Source organism: Uranotaenia lowii, chromosome 2, assembly GCF_029784155.1.
Source record: "Uranotaenia lowii strain MFRU-FL chromosome 2, ASM2978415v1, whole genome shotgun sequence".
In the NCBI taxonomy this organism is placed as follows: domain Eukaryota; kingdom Metazoa; phylum Arthropoda; class Insecta; order Diptera; family Culicidae; genus Uranotaenia; species Uranotaenia lowii.
The window spans coordinates 179,133,942-179,157,240 of NC_073692.1; the positions used below are offsets into that span (position 1 = coordinate 179,133,942).

Genomic DNA, 23,299 nt, shown 5'->3' on the forward strand with positions numbered 1-23,299 from the left:
CTTTCTGTCAGACGATCCAGAGATAGTGGTGCTTTGCGCCCTTTCGATTTGTCTCTTCTAAAACACTCCCCCGTAGGTAGATGGTGAATGGGAATGTTGTTTTAGCTTTCTGTTAGAAATGTTGGGTTCGTTACAGAACGTGGGTGATAAATTTCATCATCTTCGGTGAGAAAGTCACCCTCCATATCGTGGCCCATCATGAATGGGGAGACGAAAAAAAAAAGAGCGAACCCGGTTTGCATGAATATCACACACAATGGCATTTATGACTTTGTTGTTCTCGTTTGGATTTGCTCGATGTCAAACTGTTCTTCTATCTAAGAAGAAAAGCAACAACGTAGCATAGCACCTAGTTGTGACAAAGAGACGTGAGCAGTTTTATGATCATGTAGAAATGCTATTCGATATGCCATTCTTGGCTTCGTTTTTGTAAGCGATGCAATTCCATTTGTCTTCAGAACAAAAGCTTGAAAATATACTCAGAATTATGAATAGAGTTGTCTTTACTAAAATCAATCCAAGCAACTTTGACAAAACAGAAATGCGTAGTTGTTCATCAAAATGTCTAACGGAAAACCAGTGATTCCATCTGATGTCACACTAGAAGAATCAAAACAAAAACCAAAATCTGATGAAAGATGTCCCATTTTCTCCTGGTCGGCAAAAACACCGGAGTCGAGACGGTTTAAACAGGATCGCATTCCTATTAGAAGAAAATTAGTGAAACAGTTCATTGAAGACAAATTGGAAGCAACAGATCAAATCATAACACAGCCAGGTGATGGAGACAACCAAAACAAAATCTTAAACAATGTTCAAAATTCAAACTCAAGCGAAGGGGTCAAAGAAATTACGTTTCGGGAAAAAGTTCAAATTTTGGGCGACATTGAAAGTCAAGTGGCACAGCTAGTATCCCATATGGAAGAATTGGAAGCCGAAAATGAAACATTGAAACAGTGTAACTGTGAGCATTTGATAACGTCTTTGGATGCATTTTTGGTGTGTTTGAATATGCTACAAAATTCCGACGATGGTCTAGTGACAGCACAGGTATGTTTGTTCTATTATCACTACACATAATTAATATCTGTATGGAATTCTGTATCTCGAGTCGAGATACTCGACCTACATTGGACAAGTTTTAAAAATTGTGTATACGGACACTTTAATCTGGTATGATTTTTTAAACTAGTTCTACAGTGTCAATATGAGACCATTGAAAATTTACAAATTTACAAAGTTATAATATTTGTATATTTTTTTTCATGAACACTTCCTTAATGCTCCGATAAAAAAAAAAGTTCCCTAATAAGATTTAGAACAAGAGTGCCCATACCATGGCCTCTGGCGGTTTTTTGGGGCCTGCGAAGCTTTTTTTGAACGTGCTATGTTCCAAAGTATTTGAATCTTCATCATCTTTTGTCGATATCAAAGTCGAAGAAATCTCCCTGATTTGATATAGGCAAGGTAACTTCAATAAATCACTTAACAAAGGATCAATAAAAATTTTTATCAAATTTTTTAAACTCTTTTTCGATGGTTTTTTGGTGATGTTTTATGGTTTTAAAACTGGTCTCCACAGTTTTTTGAACAACGAGAGCTTTCGAGAGAACGGTAGTTTAAATTTTTAGGAGTTTTGGGGCCCTCAGAAAGACTCTCGATATAAAACCGTAGTTAAATTCACCGAATGACATTCACCATATAATCAAAAATATATAACTACTGAAACTTAAAACATTCGTGAATTGAATTTCAATTTTCGAACTTCAAGTTGAAATTTCTCAACTTCAATAGAAAATTTAAAAACTGAAATTATACCAAATTCAAGAAGTCTAGTATTGGTAACGTGCTCTGTATTTATGTACGTCAATAATAAAAAAAACTTAATAGAATATTCAGTTGGGAAACATTGTTCTAGATTTCAAATAGAACCGATTAAATATTGGTAAATCTCTCAGCAAGGTGACAGTCAGGGCATGTTTATTTTTTTTTTTTTACAAAGTAAGGCCGGAACAAATTTCAAATCCTTCTTTTGTCACTCGGAGTTGGAACATCGCAAGGGGGGGGGTACAATAAAAAATAATGCGGAAAACAAATAAATTGGAATAAATTGCACGAAACTTGTATGCAACTCAATTGCATACTATATCATTGCACAAAACATATAAATCAAGTAATTTTTTATCGAATAATTCAATAAAATCATGAATACAAAAGGTGAAAAAACTTCCATCTTCCAAAATTTGTATTTTGGTCTTGTAATCTTTCGGATATTTGAATATTTTGTCGAAAACTACATAAAATACTTCAAACTTTATTTATTCCCCCCTTCGGGTTTTTTGGAAATTTCGAAGGGGGGGGGGGGGGGGAGGGTGACAAAAGAAGAAATTTATATTTGGTCCAGCCTAAATTGAATCTCATTAGAGCAATTTAAATTTGAAGATAGAAAGATGCGCTAATTATAAATGATCAAATTACTAATTAAATCATAAATTAATATTATTAAAATTAGAATAAAAAAATACATATTTGTGATTTTGGATTATGTAGGAAAAAACGGATTAAATTTTGAGATTGATCTCGGAAGAATATCTACACAGCAAATTGCAAAACAGTTTTTAGAGATTTTTAAATCTCATCCTAAGGTCACACAGATTCCAAATAAGCAGTCAAAAACGTAAAAATTAGAAAAAAAATTTGGAAAAAAAAATTTTTTCACTTCGCTTTTTTGGGGTACCTTAATCCGGGGTAAGATTGATCACTTTTTTCAATATTTTTCAATAATTTTTTTTATTAAGGGAATGTGGCATGTTCAATATTTTTAAAACCAGTACTGGAACCCTATGAATGTTAAACATGGTTGCAACAATTTATAAGACTACATTAAATTTGATTTAAAATTCGATTTTGTCATTGTTTAGAATTTGATGCTTTGGGGTTACATCAATCAGTCTCTATTTCGACGGGTTTAACGAGTTTTCTTGATAATAAAGGAAACAAAACACTTTCATAACATAATAAACGCTAGTTTAGGGGAGATTAGGGCATAACGAGTACCCAGGGCATAATGAGCACTCCTTTTTTCTACATAAGTACGTATTTTCTTAAACAAATTTTCATAAGCACTTGTTTCGTACTACCCATAGTATTAATTTTTCACCAAAAAAGAAATATCCTTTTCATTTTTACAGAAATATTAAATAATAACCAGCAAGGTTCTCAAGTGACGAAAATATTATAATTTTTGAGCGCCACCAAATAAGCTTTTATGACCTTTAAATCATCTTGATCTGAAATGTACGCACTGCAACATGATCTACACATTGTTTCTCAAATTTCAGCATCATGAATTTTTTGATTTTTCACATTAATCAATTTTAAAACGCGTTTTAACTTTAATTTGTTCACTGGAGGCGAACAGAGCACTATCAATGGAGACATAATGAGCATTTTCTGCCGGGGAATCTAGCAGCGAATTCGACTCGATGAAGTCAACTGAGTAATAGAGCTACAGCTTAACTTGTATCGCCTGTCGATTTGGCCTATTGGTAAGGTGTCGAAGAGGTTATCAGTAGACTCGAGTTTGATTCCTGTTCGAGGTGATTTTTTTTTGCACATACCATTCATGTTTGATTTTTTTATTGTTACATTATACGGCTAATAGCATCAAAGCATCATCCGTCAAACAAAACACCAGAAACATAATGTATGAGCATTAGACTAGTTCACGTTTCGGCTTTTTTCGCTGATCACAACGCCACTTACAGGGTTTGATCCTTATTCATTTTCAAGTACTCTGGCCGAATTTGAGCTCATTTGAGTAAGTTTCCAGCGTGCGCTAGAAGTTTTATTGAAAAAAGTCCATTTTTCTGGAAAATTTTCGTGGATGTGTTCTAGCAAGCAGTTGTAAATATAAAATGATAATTTTATAGTGCTCGATGATTGGTATGACAAGCATCCGTATGGACCTGTTTTAGATAATTGACTAAATCAAACCGAAAAAATTTAAAAATTCATAAACTACCAACCTTTACAGAAAATTTACTTACAAGTTTAGAGCTTAAAATCAATAGTAAATAGAAAAAAAAATATTTTCGATATAAACTTTTTATAAAAAGATAGCCTTATTTATAACCTTTAATTTGATGTATAACACTTAATTATCGCAACAGTACAAGCAAAAATATTCAAACATTCACATCACATTCTTTGAATCATAATGTTGTCTCCATTCAAGTTTTAGCATCATGCAACCTGCAAAACGTGGCATCAAGAGGACTTGCTTACAACTTGATCAAAGCGCGCGCTTTTTTTAACTCCTGGCCCCGTCATGGGGTACTTGATTGAATAAAATATCCTTTACTTGAGCACAAGTTGGTGTGGAGCAAACTTGAATGAAAAATATTTTATCAATTCAAATTTGTTGCATAGATATTTGAATAACTTTGCTAGCACTCTTGCGATCATTAAGTGTTATACATCAAATTAAAGGTTATAAATAAGGCTATCTTTTTATGAAAAGTTTATATCGAAAATATTTTTTTTTCTATTTACTACTGATTTTAAGCTCTTAACTTGTAAGTAAATTTTCTGTAAAAGTTGGTAGTTTATGAATTTTTAATTTTTTTCGGTTTGATTTAGTCAATTATCTAAAACAGGTCCATACGAATGCTTGTCATACCAATCACCGAGCATTATAAAATTATCATTTTATATTAACAACAGCTTGCTAGAACACATCTACGGAAATTTTCCAGAAAAATGGACTTTTTTCAATAAAACTCCTAGCGCACGCTGGAAACTTACTCAAATGAGCTCAATTTTGGCCAGAGTACTTGAAAATGAATGAGGATCAAACCCTGTAAGTGGCGTTGTGATCAGCGAAAAAAGCCGAAAAGTGAACTAGTCTAATGAGCATGTGTTAATTCTTTGAATTCTACAAACAGACCTAGATTATTTTGTTATTGCTTTGTTTGATGAATCTACGCCTCACCGTTTAGTGCAATCATGATCATGAATGATAAATGAAAAAAAAATCACCTCGACCAAGAATCAAACTCGGGCCTACTGATTACCTCTCCGACATCTAACCAATAGGCCAAATCGTCAGGCGATACAAGTTAAGCTGTTGCTCTATTGCTCAGTTGACTTCATCGAGTCGAACTCGCTGCTAGATTCCCCGGCAGAAAATGCTCATTATGCCTTCATTAATGGTGCTCATACTGCCTCGGGGAGTTTCTCATTATGCCTCTACAGTGACTGGTTTTCAGTTTTCGGCAAAAATATTTAAAGTGCATTTTTAAACATTTTCATCTACTTTTTCAAGTTTCATCCAATTGGGCAATAGACTATTTGAGTGTCTGAACACGAAACAATGATGTAATTCACATATTATAGCTGTTCTCTATAGTTAAATAAGCATTTTCCTTAAGGTGGTCATTATGCCCCCATCTCCCCTATCAATTGCCAAGGCAGCTCGGAACAAACTCAAATGATATAAAATAAATCATGAAATTCTAAAAAATTGAACACAATACTTTCGGTGGTGCTGCATTATGCTGCATAAATTAACGGGCTAGATATTTTAACATTAGGCAGGGTGGCCACAACTTTTTCTTTTTGAAATTCCCGGTTTTCCCGGTCAAAAATTCAAGGTTTTCCAGACTTTGAATGTCCATTTTCGTCTGCATATAGCACAATTTTCAACTTATTCCATTGATTTGGTTGTTTCATAACGCTCAAATAATTGAACACTTAGACGAATTCGATTCTATTTTAAGGTTTTCATCACATTTATAAAAATGATAAAAAAACATCCTGCTCAAAATCGTTATGGGGTTTTAAATCATGCTTACAAATTTTTATGTAAAGTAATTTTATTTTCCCTTTTCGGTCTTGGATGTAGATCAAACATCGATGGTTTTTGAAATACCCGTACCCGACGTTTCGACTAGTTTTGTTGGTCTTTTTCAAGGGAATATGCTGTCTGTTGTTTTTGTCGATTTCGTTTCAGTCCACCGACGATAATTTTTAATACTGTTTTTTGTCTTCAAAAGTACAGTCCACGATCTACTTCATCACAAATTTTCAGTCATTTTGCATAGTCAATTAATTGATTTTCAAAGGATTTTCAAATTTTCTAAAAAATGTGTATACCTCTCGTTGCAATACACGATTTTTCAGCCCTCGACGTAGTTATCCTCCTCGGCAAGCCCCGTTGGAGGAATTTACGACTCGTGCTAAAAAAATAAAATATTTGCAACTTGTTGCAATGAATAGCTAATTAGAAACCATTTACTAAACATTGTTTTTGCATCTTGAAATCTGACTTCAAAAGTTTTAAAAAATGTGGGCAACAAATTTCAAAGTTTTTGTTAAACAGTTTTGAGGAATATTCAACAGTATATCAAAGTTTGAGATATAGATAAAATTTAAATCATTTATTCAATTCAGATCCACCCATTGGTTTTTTTTTATTTTAAACTATAGAATTTCAGTTTTGAAATAAATATAGAAAAAAAATGCAAAAGGAATTCAAATTTTTGATATGACAATTATTTACAATAAAATCAAAAGTATCGAAAATTAATTAAAATAAGAAACATTTGTTTTTGATTTTCAAAGCTTAGTAATATTAAATTTTGCAGTTATAATTAATTAATACGCGAATTAAACTGCCTATACTTTAAAAAAAATCTGAACTTCAACAAGACTCGTGGATTTTGAGTTCAAGATAACATGTTTCTTTTTTGGTAAATTTATGACATTTTTGGCATTCGTGTCAACAGATAACATGTTGGTACATTGAAATTGCAAACTTTGAAAGGAATTTAATAAGGAACAATGTAATTTTTTGTAGTGACCATAAAAAGTAAAAAAAAAACATTTTTAAATCATCTACTGCATAAAACACTATATTTGGTTTCGAACATTTTTTTAAATATTTTTAGCATGATTCAGTACTATCAAGCATTACAAACTATATTTATAATTTAAAAAAAAAATATTTCGTACATCATTTCAACAATTAAAATTATTGAAAAACGGATCAATTTTTTGGCAATAAAAATATTTCCATAAAAAAAATCTTAACGTTTTCATTTTGCATTCAGTAGAGGATTAGTTTGTTATGCAGAAAAATGTGGATTTGATTTCAGTGAAAAAAGTAACAGTAAATTGTTCAACATATATTTTTATGTTGAGTCAATTTCTCGGGGTAAAATTATGAGAATTAGATAACTGTTCTGGTTACTAATAGAGTTATAAAGTAATTTGGAATGTTCGCTTTATAACAACCCCTGTATCAGGAAAACAAATCTTTAAATTCCTTCAAAAACGAACACAATCTCAAACTAACTATAAGGATTTATGCAAGTTATAAAAGCTATTAACAGTACGACGATCGCTAGATAGTCCACTGAGGAGGAGCCGAAAAAAGTCGATGAAATCAAAAAATAAGTTATAAAATGCAGATTACAATAAAAACATAATATGAACGTATTTTCAAATCTGTTAAGCCTCTGTTTCACAAATTGATTGTGCCGTCCTGAATTCGAATCATTAGTCAGATTCTGTCAAATCTGGTTCTGGTGATAATGGGGTCTGAAATTTAAAAATTACTAAGTTTTGAGTGAAATTCATCATTGATAACTAATAAACCGACAACCCTATATAAAAAAACAAAAAACAGTTTTCGAATCTATTTATTATCCTCCATTTGATAGAAGATTAAAAAATTACCTAGCTATTCTAGATTCAAAGAAACAATGCTTGAAAAAAAAACAGCGATAGAAAAAAAATTACTATTTGTGACATCATTGAAGAACATTTATGAGCTTTCGATATCAAAGTTTTAAAATATATTTACAACTTAGATGAGACTTAAATTTTTTGACTTATGCTTTTGAAAAAATATTTGATTCATTTTGATAAAAAAATATTCCGAAATATTCTTTTATTCTTATATTTTACCAGACTGTGAAAAATAAACTTGAAGCACGCCTCAGTTTTCTCAAAAGTTTTAACTATTTGTGATCTTCGAAAAGTTGATCATTCATTCAAAACCTACGATTTAAGGTATCTTAGAAAAGTTTTAAAACGTGGCTAAAAAGTTTCACCTCCTAGGAAAACAAAAGAACGTAAATTTGGTGGACTCGTGCTATCGCAATGAAATAAACGGAAAATAATCAATCCTATTGCAAACATTTCGTTATTTTGGCATGGGTCTTTTTAACATTTAAATTTAAGGTTTCTTTTTTCTTAAATGCATCAATCAAAACACAAATATGCATATTGTGAAGAATTAACATAGCGTCTTCTATCGACATAAACACGCCCTTATGAAAAAAGGAAAAATGTTCACTGGATTTTTCTAAATTCAATTTCAATTTACGTCACGGATCAGGTTAAAAAACAGTTCATTCGAAATTTCCGCAAATTTTCAAAGGAATTTTTACATATTCAAGCTTTGAAAAGTGTAATTTGAAATTTTCTAGATAAATTATGACTAGTAATCGAAAAAAGTTAATTTTCCAAACAGTGCGTTTGATAGGTTTCTTTTTAACTAAGGAAATTTTCAGCGATGTCAAATTAATGATTATTAAGCTACGAAAAACGTGCACGTGTCGTGCATAAAGATGATTGTCTTGTGTTTAACTCTTAAATTAAACGCTTCCGCTTGGGAAATTAAAACATTAGCATTTTTTACATTTCCAATCAAATTTTAACTTTCATTTGCTTACTTTTGTATGATTGATAGTTGTTTTTAAATAATTGGTATGATGTGCGATACTTGACCAAATTTTAAGAGACTTTTTTGAATTTCCCATCTCATTCTTCAAAGCAGTTTTGAACTCTAGGTTCCAGTAAAGCTAGTGAGTTTTTTTTTTCAATTTAGAGGTAATTGAAAAGAGAGAGTAATTTGAAAATTTCCAAACTTATGATATTCTTCATACACATTTTTGAACTGTTGAATTCTGACTTGGAAATTGAGTTTTGAATTTTGGGTTCAATCCCTGATTTTGGAACCAAAACTGAATTTTGGTTTCATTTTGTAAATTTTCCCGGTTTTGGGTCCGAATTCCCGGTTTTTTCCCGGTTTTCCCGGTTCAATTTTCAATTCCCGGTTTTTTCCCGGTTTTCCCGGTTTTCCCGGTTCTGTGGCCACCATGATTAGGGGAGAGTGGGGATACTTGATTCCTTTTTCTTATTTTCACCATATTTTTTGGAAAAATTTAGCAACTCGCACTCTTTTACATTTTTTGACAGATGACAGATGAACTAGAAGCATTTTCGTGGGAGTAAAAAAATTGCGATATTTTTGAAGATAGGGGAGACTTGATCCTTTATTCAGGAAGCCCTAATCCATGGAAACAATCAAACAAAACCCCAAGATAGAATTTTAATTCACTATTTTGGTCATGTTTGTTCTCATTTCACAATCTATAATTGTCAGAAAAAAAATCTATGGCTTATTCTCATCCCTTATGACATTGCATAGCAATTTTTTCTAAACAAGAGAAAATCAATTAATTTAGCCCTTTTCTTCAAATAATTGATGGATGAATATTAGCTATTGGATAAACATTAGTAATTTCGCTATCAGCAATGACCACGATCCATTGAGAAGAAGAATATACCGGGATCATTTGTACCCATATATTAGGGATCAAATGTATCAAAAATCAACATCTTAGAAAACTTTTTCTGAAAAAAGTTCGGAGTTTTACATCGCTTTGAAAATATTGTATTTTGAAGTTCATTTTACACTTGAAAGATTGATGTATTGGAATAAATATTTTTGTTATAGCATTTCCATGTAAGGAACATTTTAAAATGATGAAAAAAGATCTTCAAGTCACATTTTGTGAAATTTTTCAAACAAAGTTCAATAACCCAAAAACTTATTTTGTTAAAATTTTTTGAGCTCAACCATTGCTGTTTTGTTCCATTTGGCACATTTTCTAGAACATTTGATCTTTGTAGGACATTCCAGTTTTGAGATATAGCTAAGGAATCAAGTATCCTCATTCTCTTCTTTTTCTATGTGCAACGTCTAGCTCGCAACATTCCGTAGCTAATCTAGGTCTATTTTCCGGTGCATGTTTTTTCGGATTTTTTTCGTAGTTCTTTGAATATCGGAAAACTGAAGTGTTGTAGTTGGAAAAAAATATTTGAGCTACATTATGGTAAATCCAAAACTATACATTATACTTAGAAGTTATCGACGTTTTTTGGTGAGTTTTAATAATAATCAAACAAAATTACCAGTTTTGTGTTTTTTTCTATGATTGTAAAAGGCTTCTTCCTCCTTTTCTGTTATATTAGAAAGGGCAAGAGGAGATCCCATACTTTTTTTTAAAACTCGGGTGTAAATTGAGCAGATTATAACAAATTGGGAAGAGTATTTACCTCATCAAATAAATTTAACCAAATTTTCCAGGGGAGAGTATAAGGATACAATAAATGATTCTATGGTTATCAAAACAAAACCCTTTCACCTTGCAGTGGGAGATAAGAGAGGGGTTCCACTCAATTTTTTTTAACTTGAGAACTTATCCAACAAATAGAACCAAATTAAAAAGAAAAAGTATTCGAGTACTAAAAATGTTTCTACTTTTTTTTAAAGGTGAGAACATATAGAACAAAGCCGGGAATAGGGGTTTTATCGCGTAGTTTTAAAACTTTTCAAGCAAAAAAAACCATATTTTAAATTAGATGTTTCCTAAAGATTCAAGACTTCTCCTTCTTTCAGAGAAGAAACGGGAAGAAGGAAAGTATGTATAGCTCGAAAACTTATCAAACATATGGAGCCACATGTGAAATGTGATGTTATTTGGTTACGAAAAATTTTACGTGTTGCCCACACTGCAGGGGAGAAAGGCAAGTAAAAAAAAGTTTTTAATATCAGATTTAAAATAAATATTGAAAACAATTTCAAATCAATTTAAAAAAAACCTTTCAAAGAATCTTACGTTCTTTTTATTCCAATAATAAAATAGTAAGAAAACTTTCATTGTGAAGATATCGAAAATTTATTTATAACAAAATTATTTTCACACAGTAAATTGATTTTTTGAAGGTGTAGCAAAGTACACCGGGTCAGCTAAATATCAAATAAAACAAATCCAACGCTAGATTCTAGATTTATTTTATTTGATTATTTAAAAAATTTTGGAGGCTACCTTACTAAAACTTATTCTTTGCCCAAATCTAAGAACCTTAATCTAACTGACTCTGGGGCAAATTCATAAACAGCGAGGAAAAAATCCACCTTCCAATAGTGAAAGTAAGAGATCAAAATGTTGCCGATCGAACCTGTGATTCTTATAAGTTCGAATCAAAGTAAAGGTTTGAGTTTGGAATTTAACTTTTAGGAAAACTGCATTATTCAAAATGTTAAACAATGCACCGAGTAATTGTGAATTTTCCTGCAAATTTTCTCGCCTTAAAGGTAACATTTTTTTGTTACTCAGCAAATATTTTTCATTTTAAATCTTTTCCATAATTGAAATCCTGCAACGAACGATTTGTAAAAAAAAAATTTTTTCATAAAAAAACTTGAAAATAAACTCAAATTCCACTCTATATTCGTGATTTCCAGCAAAAATATACAGACCTCGTTTGATTTTGGCAACACGCCCGAATATTTTATGTTGCCAAAATCAAACGGTTTTTTCTCAACCTTTTTTTTTTTTTTCAATTTATTACTACAAAAATACTTTTATTATCATCAATGGCGTCGTTTAAGTAAATTTTTGTCCATTTCAGAATTTTTGAATTTTTTTTATCATTTTTAAGATGTATTAAGCACTTTTCTTGTTTTGTTTATTATCTTGGTTTTTTTTTGTCATATTTGCTATTTTTGTCATTCTTTATCGTTTTTTTTGTTTATTATCATTTTTAGTCATTTTTTTTTCTTATTTTATTAATTTTTTTTTTATTCGTGTCATTCTTGAGTACTTTATAATTAAAAAAATGTTTTTGTTGTGGTTTTGTTTCACCTTTGAAGAACACAAAAACATATTTATGGTGTTTGTTTGAATGATATCGGTTCAGTTATAGACATCATATTTTACGACATTACATAAAAATATGCCGTTCTCGAATTGAAACAAATTTTTAATTGTAAATTTCAATTTGCAATTCATCAACATTTTACAATGAAACTCTAAACTTGACATACAACAAAAACCCTACCACGTCTTTAGAATGAGTTTTTATTCAGAAATAGCTTAGCTTAGCTTGATTGACTACTCACATCCACCTGAATCATTGAACCCGAAATGCTTTATTATCAATTATTACAAAATGATTTTCACTGAACGAGTTTGTTTCTTTTAATATTAAGTTAATGACATTATTGTATGACTCTCTTTTTTAAACAAATGCATTTCGAATACCATGATCGCAGGCGTGGCTCAGTAGAACGAATTCCACATCGCCAATGGTTGCTACTCCGTGATTGACCGAGGCCATAAATTTTGTTCAGAGGTCAAATGAATGGTGCTTGGGACTAGCAACTCATTCACACTGCACAAAACTGATGCTCTCTCTTTGGGCGTCAATAACGGCGCCGGCCACGTCCTAGTAGTCAATGGATAGAATGGAAGAAAGAGAAGGGGATGAAAGAAATAAATTTGTGCTTTAGGACCGAGGTTACCTCTGCATCCTAGCAAATAATTTTGTTTTGGAAAGTGGGTGGAAGGATAAGATCAGGACACACTTTTGACCAGTGCGATCTAATTTTTTTCAATCCTATTCTTGATCAAATAATAGGATAGACATTTTCAACTGAAACAAGTGAAACCCTAAATTATTATCACATTTCTTCGTTTTTCGAATGATTTCCAATACATCTTTCTTAGAAATTTAATCGTGCAAACTTCTCATGTCTGATATTTTATTGACTGAACTTAAAAATTATTAATATTCCGATGATATTTTACTTTTAATCATGATTAATATGAAATAAATTTTGTTTCTTGATTATCGGTGTACTAAGTTATTTGCATATTGAACACTGTCATGCTCCTAAAAGTTCAAATTCTTACTAAGCTTTTTAAAATATAAATTCAATAAAACTCCTTCATGTGTCATACTAGTGTAATTGATTCTGCAATTGCTCACCTGTCAATGTGTTATTTTCATTTGCAATCTTAGATTACAAATTTAAAGGCGTAGTTCTAAGTATTTATTGGTTTATCGTGATACCTGAAAACTAATTGAATAATTAAAACAAGAAAAATGTCTGCGATTGCCGTATGTGTATGAAATCTTCAGTTTTAGCATTAATAGATATTTTACATTTTCGAAATATTGTTACATAACTCTTGAATCAAATTGTATATATTAAAAAAAAAATTATAAAAAATAAACGAGACGCAAAAACCAGCACTATTACTTTTTCTCTCAATCTACACAATATTTTAATGATAGAAACTTCAAAAAATTTTCATAATCAAATGCCATTATGCCTAGCAACGCGTTATTTTAATTTTAGCTTGAAATTTTCAAACAAATCATTAGCGTTCAAATCACAAATTAAATATATTTGTTAAGAATATTCAAAACATTCGTTGATATCCACTCTGAAAGGAAATTGTTGAGGTTCTGTTTTTAGTTATAAAAACTGTTTTTTTTTATTCTGATTAAACAAGCTATAGATCGAACTCTTCATTTAATTTTTACCTTTTTTGCTTATCTGTTTTTCATTGTATATTTGCTAATTAAGGTTGAGTCCGAAATTTTAAATATAATTGTGTTTTACAGGTTAAGATTTTCAATTTATTTTGAATTCTCATTTCTATCATACATGTCAGAAAAAAAAATCTGCAATATTGAATGAAAATGACAATAATGTACGTTATCTCACCATCCTACCTGAACATTACTGCTTCAAATGTGTTAGACAACAGTAGCTTACATCTTTCAATAAGTTCCAAAAGTTTTATTTGTTTTATTTTGAAAACTTGTTTTGTATTCTGGTTATCAAGCACTAGGCATTATGTTTCATTTAAAATCTCTTTTTGTAATCTTTGTACTTTTTAATACTTGCAAATATTAGTTAATTCTGAATCTTTGAATTTGGATGTGTAGTTTACTGATTATGTTTTTATTCAATTTGGAATTCTCATTCTAAATAGACAAATCAATAACTAATAGTTTTGTGATTCAAAATGTGAATCATACATAACAGAAAAAAATCTTAAATATTGTATGGAAATTGCAATGATATACATATTTTTTCACAATCCTTCCGGAATACTACTGCTTTTAATGTGTTAGATAACATCAACATACCTTATGTTCCACCTGCTTGATTTGATGATTAAATTTAAATGTTAGAGCAATAGATTACAATGAGAATGTACTTGGTACCTGCTGTGGTAAACATTTAAATATTCAACAGCTTCGACATCAAGCCGAACTTAGAAATTGCTAAAAATATATACCAAATGTAAACCACCTTGAACACACCTCCAAACCACCCACACACAAACACACACACACACAAACACACACACACACACACACACAAACACACACACACACACACACACACACACACACACACACACACACACACACACACACACACACACACACACACACACACACACACACACACACACACACACACACACACACACACACACACACACACACACACACACACACACACACACACACACAAACTTTCACTAACAATTTATTACTTTTAAATTTTTCACAGCACGACAATCAAACGAATTTTACAACAATAGTTCGACATTGGTGTTAAAACATTGCAATGAATTAAAAGATAAAACTATATGCCATGAAAATAAATTGCGTACAACGGTTTCTATTGAAAAAAAAAGTTCAATTATACACCATAAAGTGTTTTGATTATGGCAAAGCATCAGCACAAAGAAGCATTCAATGAAATGATTATACTGCAGAGCGCTATGAAATTCTTGAATCAATGTCTAAAAAGCCATCATCAAATTTCTGTTCCAGAAGCATTTTTTAAATTTGATTTCAATATTGAACAATGATATCCGATGATTAGGAAATCTTTTCCTAGCAAAAAAAATTAAACTGCCAATTTGAATAAAGCTCCCTTGTGTGTTAACTTGTACACAAGATTGTATTCGATATGACCATCCTTGAAATATTTCTATGAAATATTTCATTGCTTCTGTCATTCTGTACTGTAAATCTCAATCTTAAATTTAGATTTTAGTTTGAAAGAGTTAATAAATTATGTATGTACTAAAGAACAATTGACTTATCTTGCTATCTGGATAACTCCTGCGTAGCTTAGCGCAGGATAACGTTCGTAAAAAAAACCTTCTCGTTGCTGCCCTTAGGTGAATCCGGAGGGCATAACACCAGCCCATTGCACTTCTTCATTCAGTTTAAAGCGAAAAAATACCATATTTCCCGACTTTTTCGATGAAACTCCATTTACTTGATACAAAGAATAATAAACCACTAAACTTAAGGACAAAAACGAACAATTTGCGGCCTTTTTTCGAGTATAATTTCAAAATTCTATCTGCGCTAGCACTAAACAAATGTTTTCACTCTGGCAGTGTTGCCCACTCTCTTTCTATTCTTTAGAATGAGTTTTTATTCAGAAATGAAACCAAACAAGTTCAGAATTTGAAACCAATCATTTTAACTTCAAAATAAATTCCTTGAATACTAATATTATGTATCAACAAGTGAGAAGCCATGTATCATGACTCACGATGGTCATCAGAATTAGCAAATTGAAATCTAAAACCCACTATCCTCTACTTTCTTACTAAAAGTTTTGATTTACCAAAAATTTTGCTTTTATGAAATATTTTTCAAGAAACCAATCTTGCCTCATCAAAAACATATCTTTAAATCAACTGCTAGTTTTTGCTATATTTTGAATACGATGTCTTTGAGTGGAACGAAATTTTAAAGTATTTATACAGAGTAAACCAAGCATTGTTTGTTTCGATATACATGAAACTTCAGCTGCATTTGTCCCATAATCATCCAGGTTGTTGACTTTTTTTTATAGAATTTAAGCTTTTTACTGAGTTATTTTGAAGGCATGAATGTAATATTATTAATTAGAAAAACATTATAAAGGAGTTAGTTTAGTCATTATTTTTCGTTTCAAGAAAAGTTAAAATGGGATGATTAAGTGAAATTTTCTTGTTCTTGACTAACGATGGAAACAAGGAAAGTTTTATAAAAAAGACTGCGTGCAAGATTATTGATTTCTTATCGACATGACTTAGAAAAATTCTGATTTCTCGGTTAAAATAATATCTATAATCCTGTGATTCAACTCAAAAAGTTTGTTACGATTACACAGGGGAACAGCATTTTTTCTGCCTATGATTCAATAACTGATTGTGTAAGATTTTGGCGTACTGTTTTCAATACATTTAACAGATTTTGTCTATCACTTGCGTGTAGACATTTTTAAATTGATCAGTAAATTCGATCTTCCATAACTAATAAACCAAAAAACCTACATAAAAACCAAAAGCTGATTTTCAATAATTTACTACCCTTCATTCAATCAAGGACTCAGAAATGCCCAGATATTCTTGTATCAGAGACACAACGCTTAAAAAAAGAATCCTTCAATTTAAAGAAATTTAAAAAAAAATATGATTACAACTCCTTCAGACATAATTAAAGAAGTTCATTGAATATTGGATATTTCAAATTTAAATCCATTTACCAACTTTGTTGAAGACTGTTAAATTATATAACTTACGGTTTAAAAAATATCGAAGATTCAATTTAGATTAGTTTTTCTTTAAAATATTGTCAAAATTACTGTTTTTGCAGGTTTTGAAATGAAAAAATACAAAATGTTTTGTCTATTTTTTCAAAACTTTAAGTAACTCAAAGTCTCTGGGAAAGTTGATCATTGAATCAATAAGACAATATCAATTTTGTTATTTCTTGCACTTCGGAAAAATGTGAATTTTGTTGCCTTGTGTTATGATATTTTTGGAAATTTCATGAATAAATCACGCTAAACATTGATTAAATTAAGCTAATAAAGTTGAGTCATTTTACTTCAAAATTTGCAATCCATATTTCCATAGTTATATGCTTTTCATGATTTAGCTCTACAGCTGAAATCTAAATAAAATTAAGAAAATTTGTGAAATCTGTAAAAATTTTCTTGAATCAAAAATGTAAACTGACATTTACAAATCTTGTTGAAAAGACGTTAATAAATAATTTAAAATCTGTGAAATTATGAATTTTTCATGTTTTTGAAACTATACCAACCATCTCTATGCAATGATTTCATACGGAATTAAAAATCAAAAAACACTGCTTATTGGGAAAAGGAGACTTATCGATAAAATTTAAATGAATTGTGAAAAAAACTTTTCGAAAATGGGCACAGAAAAAATAGCTATGGTTAAGCTTCATGAAACTTTCAAATGGAAGTGATGAAGTTTGAACAAAAAAAAGTGTTTTTCTCAAATAACAGTTAAAATCTTTTTATGAACCTTATAAAGACTTTCAAAAATTTCCGTTTTTTACAATTAAAAGGGAGGCAAATGATGTTTCCTTCTCGTTAAAAAAAACAACATTCGCTGAACATTTCATATCAATTATAACATTAAATTATTGGAAAATGATCAATATATTTTGATGAACCTATTCAATTTCGGCTGGTTTATTCACTTTATATAAAAACAAATTTTATGCATGTACATGAACGCGTTTTATGAATCCTTGTTCAGTTTAATTTGTTGTCAAAAATTATCTTTTAGCTCTGTAAACTATTATCACCTAAATTTTATTTTTAATGCGGCCCGCCGAAAGAATTTCAAATTAAAAGTGGCCCGTTCCTTTAAAAAGGTTTCTCACCCCTGATCTAGAGTGGCAATTCGACAATTACCGCACAAAACCCCTATATATCGCTCGTTCTTCAACTTATTTTTTTTTTAAATTTTGAAAACCTTGTATCGTCATTAAATTTTTATTCCTGAACAATATTTAGCTTTTCTAATTTTTTTTTTAAATTTTTTACGTTACTTAAAGATAAAAGAACGAAACAGAAACTTATATACTCTTGAAAAATTAGTTCATATTTCTTAATTTCTGATTTTTTATATCTAGTGACACCAAAATACGTCAAATTACGGGAACTTTTAAATCCAATCGAAATAATTTTCATCGCTGTTATATCTTTAAATTTACTTAAAAGTAATTGAGATTAAGATTTAAAGATTAAAACATAGAAAAAGTTTTTGTGAGGAAGCCTTTGATTTTTTTAAAATTATCAAATAAAACAAATCTGCCAGAATCTGGGGCAAATTCGAAGATAGTAACCATCGATTAAAGAAATCAAGTTTCCAGAATGTTGCTAATCAAATCTGATTCTTGCAATCTTGATCCAAATTTAAGATTTTAGTTCGAATGTATACTTTTGAAAAAACTGTATTATTTAAAATGTAAAACAATGCAGCATGAAAATATGAAATTTGCTGCAAATTTTTCAACCTGAAAAATTTTTCATTAAGAAGCATTTCAAGTGTTAAAATCCTGTAGACACAATTCACGCGCTTGTACCTCCCACAAGGGATTTTTATCCATCAGCGTATCAAAAAATCTCAAACTTGTCAACAACTTTGCTAATTCATATCTCACAAAACCAACGGAAAAAGAGAAAAAAAATTAACAAGTTGTATATAATTTTGAGATTCATATTTATTGTTGGAAAAAAAGTAAATATTGTCCGCTTTTACAGAAAAATAAATGAAAATATCTGGATTGATTTTTTATTGAAGTTTTTTTTAAACGTTTTGAAGCCAACAAAAACTGCTTCAATATGTAAAAATAAAATTTTGATATCTCATTGAGTTACTTTAAAAGCGAACGAAAACCGTCGCAAATGAGTGAATTCACGCCACTAAAAAGGAAACGTTTTATCTTTAAGAAAAAACTTTCACATTTTATAACTAAAAAATATAGTATCTTCTTTGAAAATAATGAGACGATATTGACCATAATTTAATTAATTTTTGAAATTATTTCTTAATTTTCAAATAGAAACGCAAACATATTGAAATAAAAAAAAATTATTTTGTTTAGATGAATCTTCAGATAAAGACCGTGAGGAACAGTAGTAATTTTAACGTTTGATTTCTATTGCTGTTCAAGTGCCAGTCAAAATAAGGAAAGAGTTAAGAAAAGATACTGAAAATTTATTATTGTACAACTCGGAATAACAAAATATCATTTTTAAAAGTGTACTTAAAATTTATAGGCTCTGAAAATAGTTCAGAATACCTTAAAATTTCGTGACATGAATTAAGCCCACTATCCTGTTCTTTTTAAACTGAGATAATTCACGTTACCATTCTGTTTAGAACTTAGGTTTTTTTAAACACGAGGTTCTCCAACTTTCACAGTAAGTAGGCGAGGATGGAGCGGGGCTCTCAATGAGTTTGTTTACAAACATAAGATTATTTGCTCAGTTTTTCTGTGGTTCGTTGGAATACTCCATGATTTCCGCAGTTACATAGCCTAGATATTCAAAATGGCTGAATCGAGAATTTGATATCCGGTGACACCTCCTATATATACACACCTTGGGCGTAACCTTGTCCATTGTTATTTAATCGAGAAATTACGCACATCAAATTGTATGAAAATTACATCTCTTTCAGCCCTCTCAGCTTTCACCTCAGGAGGAAACATTTCGCAACATCCTGGCAACAATTGGACAGTTAGATTTCCGAAGCCAACAACAGCAAAAAATGATCAATATTTTAACACAACGTCAAACTCGGTATCAAGCTCAGCTGAGACAACTTCAGCTCCAAATTCAACGTTACGTTGAAAAGAATTCAACACTTAAAATGCGTTTGTAAGATATTGTATTACTGTTTTTTTTATCCATCCATTTTGATTAACACCATTGATTTCAGAAGCAGCAGTAAAAATTCTAGTTTAAGAAAAAAATTTCACCAATTTTTCAAAATGAGCAGTAGATGATTATACAACACTCAATTCAGCCAAAAATATTTCCCAAAAACCTGTTGAAAAGCTCGTGTGGGGCCCTCGAATTTGCCAAGAAAGGACCATTGACCTCTTCGCAATCCTCGAACCGTAAGGGGGCGGCGTGAATGAAACTATTCCTCAACGCAGTCGTCGTCGAATCTTATCGCAAGGCGGCATCACCCCAGGGCATCTCTCAGTTCCACACAACCTTACATCAACAAACAGTTCCCTGACAGACTCAAGACCGAAGAAAAACCTGCCCTGGGTCCCAACCGAAAAGCGTGGAATTTGCTGCAGACGACGGACGGCCTCTCGGATTGCAGCCAGCAAAGTTTACTTCCCCAAAACATAATCGACTAAACGTGACCGGCATGCGAAAATAAAAGTCGGCTGAGAGATGTTTGTTCGATGGTGCTGCAGAAAGTTGAAAAGAAAAGGGGAGGGAATGTTTCTTTTGCGAAAACGTTGTTTCTTTCCTTCCACTCATCGACATTTCAGACTAAATTAAGTTTACACGTGAGATTAAATGCTAAGAATTGAATCCTACCGTTAAATTGACTTTGGTTGAATCTCGAAAAAGTAAATTTTACGAATACATTTATTCAACTTAACACCCTAAAGTCCAAATTACTTTTTGCTGAAAATTCTCAGAAGCTTAGTTTTATGATTTCTAACAACTATTATAGTTCAGTCAATTGCATAGCCACATGGGCTAAAAAACTTAACTTTCAGTACTTTTCAGTACTTTGAAATTCTACACACTTCAACCATTATTCCCTATAATTTTAAAAATATTAACACGAACTCATTAGTAGATTTCAATTTTAATGAAGTTTCAATTGTTCTGCAAATAACTGAGATAAATAAACTAGTAATAAAAGTACAATGATTTTTTTTTCATAAAGTATCAATCCAGAATGGTTGCTTTTTTAGATCTAAATGCCAGTGATTTTTAAGATCAAAAAACACATGAACCAGGATTTCTGACTTTGTGAGGTTACCAAAATGATTTTTTTTCCAAAAAAAATCCATTTCCAGTTTTCTCAGGTTCAAAAGCTTCTCTTAGCTGAATCTTTTGACAACAGCTTGTCAATCAGTTTTCATTCATACGGTTTGTAAGATGAAAATATTTTGAAAAAATTTTCACAAAAAGTTTGTTGGTAAGTTATGCCGATTTTTGTAAGCCCCATTTAAATGTGGTTTCAGAAGGTCAAAATGAAGCTTGTGTATTTGTTGTCGCATGTCTTTGTCCGTAGCATTTCAATTTTGGAAAATTAAAAAGCATTATAGAAGTAAGAGTAGTAGTTCTTGCAAAGAAAAATTCGACGGTACTAGTTTTTAATGTACCTGCACAATTGAATTCAGTCTGTTTAAATTATATTTTTTTAAATTTAATGTATTGTTATGGGCTTGTCGTGAAATAACAATTTGACAATTTTGATGAATCGATTATTTTTTGTTTGTTTATTTCCTTTTTATTGTATGAACAATTTAAGGATTAACAGCATGCTGAACGTATATATTGTGTTTTATTTGTTTCCAGACAGTTGAAATTTATTATTAAGTAAAATCTTAAGTTCCCAACGTTGAACATGTGATTCAAAATTAAATGATAATATGACAAATAAATCATAACACAATAATTATCTGTTAGTATTTTTAAGAAGCTCCTCTCTTTAGTTTCGAGGTGCAACAACTTATGAGCATATTTCGAAATTTTTCAAAACCACGACCACCAATCAGAGAGTTTATTCAAGTTGTTTTTTTACGTATACGAGCGAGACATAGTAAGGCAATACATTCATCTTATCTTAGCTAACTGCGGGGGATTTTTTTTTATTTTTCCAACTTAATATCCTAACAAATCATGGAAAATCTGGCCAATTTTCACATGTTTTTAAGAAGAAAAAAAATTTAAAGTAGCGGAGAATGGTGATACTATCTCCTATTCTTATTTTATCATATCTTCTTAGGAGAATTTAGCAACTTGCCGTCTTTTGCATTTTCTGACAGCGTGTAATATCAACTCGTAGATGAGCTAGAAGCATTTTCATGAGACAAAAATAATTGTGATATTTTTTAAGATAAAGAGACTTGATCCTTTAGTAAAGGAGACTTGATCGTCAATTCAGGGTGCCCTGACCCTAGGCAAAAATCGAATAAAATGCGAGAAAAAGGTTCGTTGACTGTTTTCCGCCATTTTAGTTTCCATTTCACAGTTTGTTAGTATCAGACAAAGCGGATTTCTAAAAGTTTGTCTACTACCCTGGAGTCATTGCATATTCTAAGGCGCAGTTTTCAAGTTTTACGATAAATATAGTATTTTTAGTCCTTTTAAATTGATAACTACTGGATAAACATTCAGTAGACAGATCTAAGTTATTTGATGATAACAAATGATCACGACCCATTTAGAAGAAAAAATTTTTTTTTGACTCTAGGGATGAATTATACCCTTAAATAACATGCATTCTGGAAAAGTTCTTCTCGAAAAAATTGTGAATTTACTATTGCTTTGAAAATATGGCATTATAAATTTCATACTATGCTCTAACGATTGACAATTCGAAGAAAAAAATATTTTTATTATAGTTTTTCCACGTGAGAAACAATTTAAAAGAGATAAAAAAAATCTTCAAATCCCATTTTGATGAATTTTTCGAAAAAAAGTTCAAAAACTCAATCAATAAAATTTTTTATATTTGTTTAGATAACAGCATTGATGTTTTTTTCATTTGGCACATTTTTTTGGAACATTTGATATTTTTAAGACATTCCTGTTTCGAGATATAGCGAAGGAATCAAGTATCCTTAGGGATCAAGTATCTCTGTATCAAGTATCCTCCTTTAGCGTATAGTGAAGTATATTTTTTTAAGTTCTTGATATTAAGGAGTTAAATAAAAATGTTGAATCAACATTGTTGATTATTTTTTAAACTGATAAATGGAAATGGAGTATTTTTGTAATTTTGCAAATAATGTGATGAATCTGGATGAAATCCGGGATTTTTTGACAATATCCGGATAACCACGCAGGCTCTCCAGCCTTGATGAAAGCGTGCAATAAAGAATGGTTGAGAGTAAGGGGCAATTATTTATGTTCCGGTAATTTCGGATCTATTTGAGACGGATTACTAATTTTTGTAGCAGTATATATCAGCTCAACTGAAAATGTATTAAATCTTTTAGAATTTTGTAAATATTTGTTAAGACTAAGATTACTTACAAATTTTATAGTTAACCTTCTCTCCTTAGGCTTTTACTGACAGGATTTAATTCGGACCCTTTT

The 23,299-nt window shown here is 30.7% G+C and overlaps 1 protein-coding gene across 4 annotated transcripts; it reads left to right on the forward strand.

The window, feature by feature from the left end:
* Positions 1-540: 540 nt before the first annotated feature.
* LOC129749405 (uncharacterized) lies at positions 541-20,452 on the forward strand. 4 transcript variants are annotated; one of them, XM_055744374.1, is made up of 3 exons: positions 541-1,050; positions 19,677-19,876; positions 19,938-20,452. In XM_055744374.1, exons 1-3 carry the CDS (start codon positions 562-564, stop codon positions 20,002-20,004), a joined length of 756 nt encoding a protein of 251 aa, XP_055600349.1. In that variant the 5' UTR covers positions 541-561; the 3' UTR covers positions 20,005-20,452. The 4 variants fall into 4 exon arrangements, with proteins under 4 accessions (XP_055600349.1, XP_055600350.1, XP_055600351.1 ...); XM_055744375.1 differs by having other exon boundaries at positions 19,941-20,452; XM_055744376.1 differs by having other exon boundaries at positions 19,944-20,452.
* The last annotated feature ends 2,847 nt before the right edge of the window (positions 20,453-23,299 follow it).

What these genes read in the sequence shown, in the direction of transcription:
- LOC129749405 (XM_055744374.1), top strand. Translation starts at nt 562, where the DNA reads ATGTCTAACGGAAAACCAGTGATTCCATCTGATGTCACACTAGAAGAA. An exon ending in ATGGTCTAGTGACAGCACAG is followed by an intron (nt 1,051 to 19,676) that starts GTATGTTTGTTC and finishes CATCTCTTTCAG; the next exon opens with CCCTCTCAGCTTTCACCTCA. An exon ending in TCAACACTTAAAATGCGTTT is followed by an intron (nt 19,877 to 19,937) that starts GTAAGATATTGT and finishes CATTGATTTCAG; the next exon opens with AAGCAGCAGTAAAAATTCTA.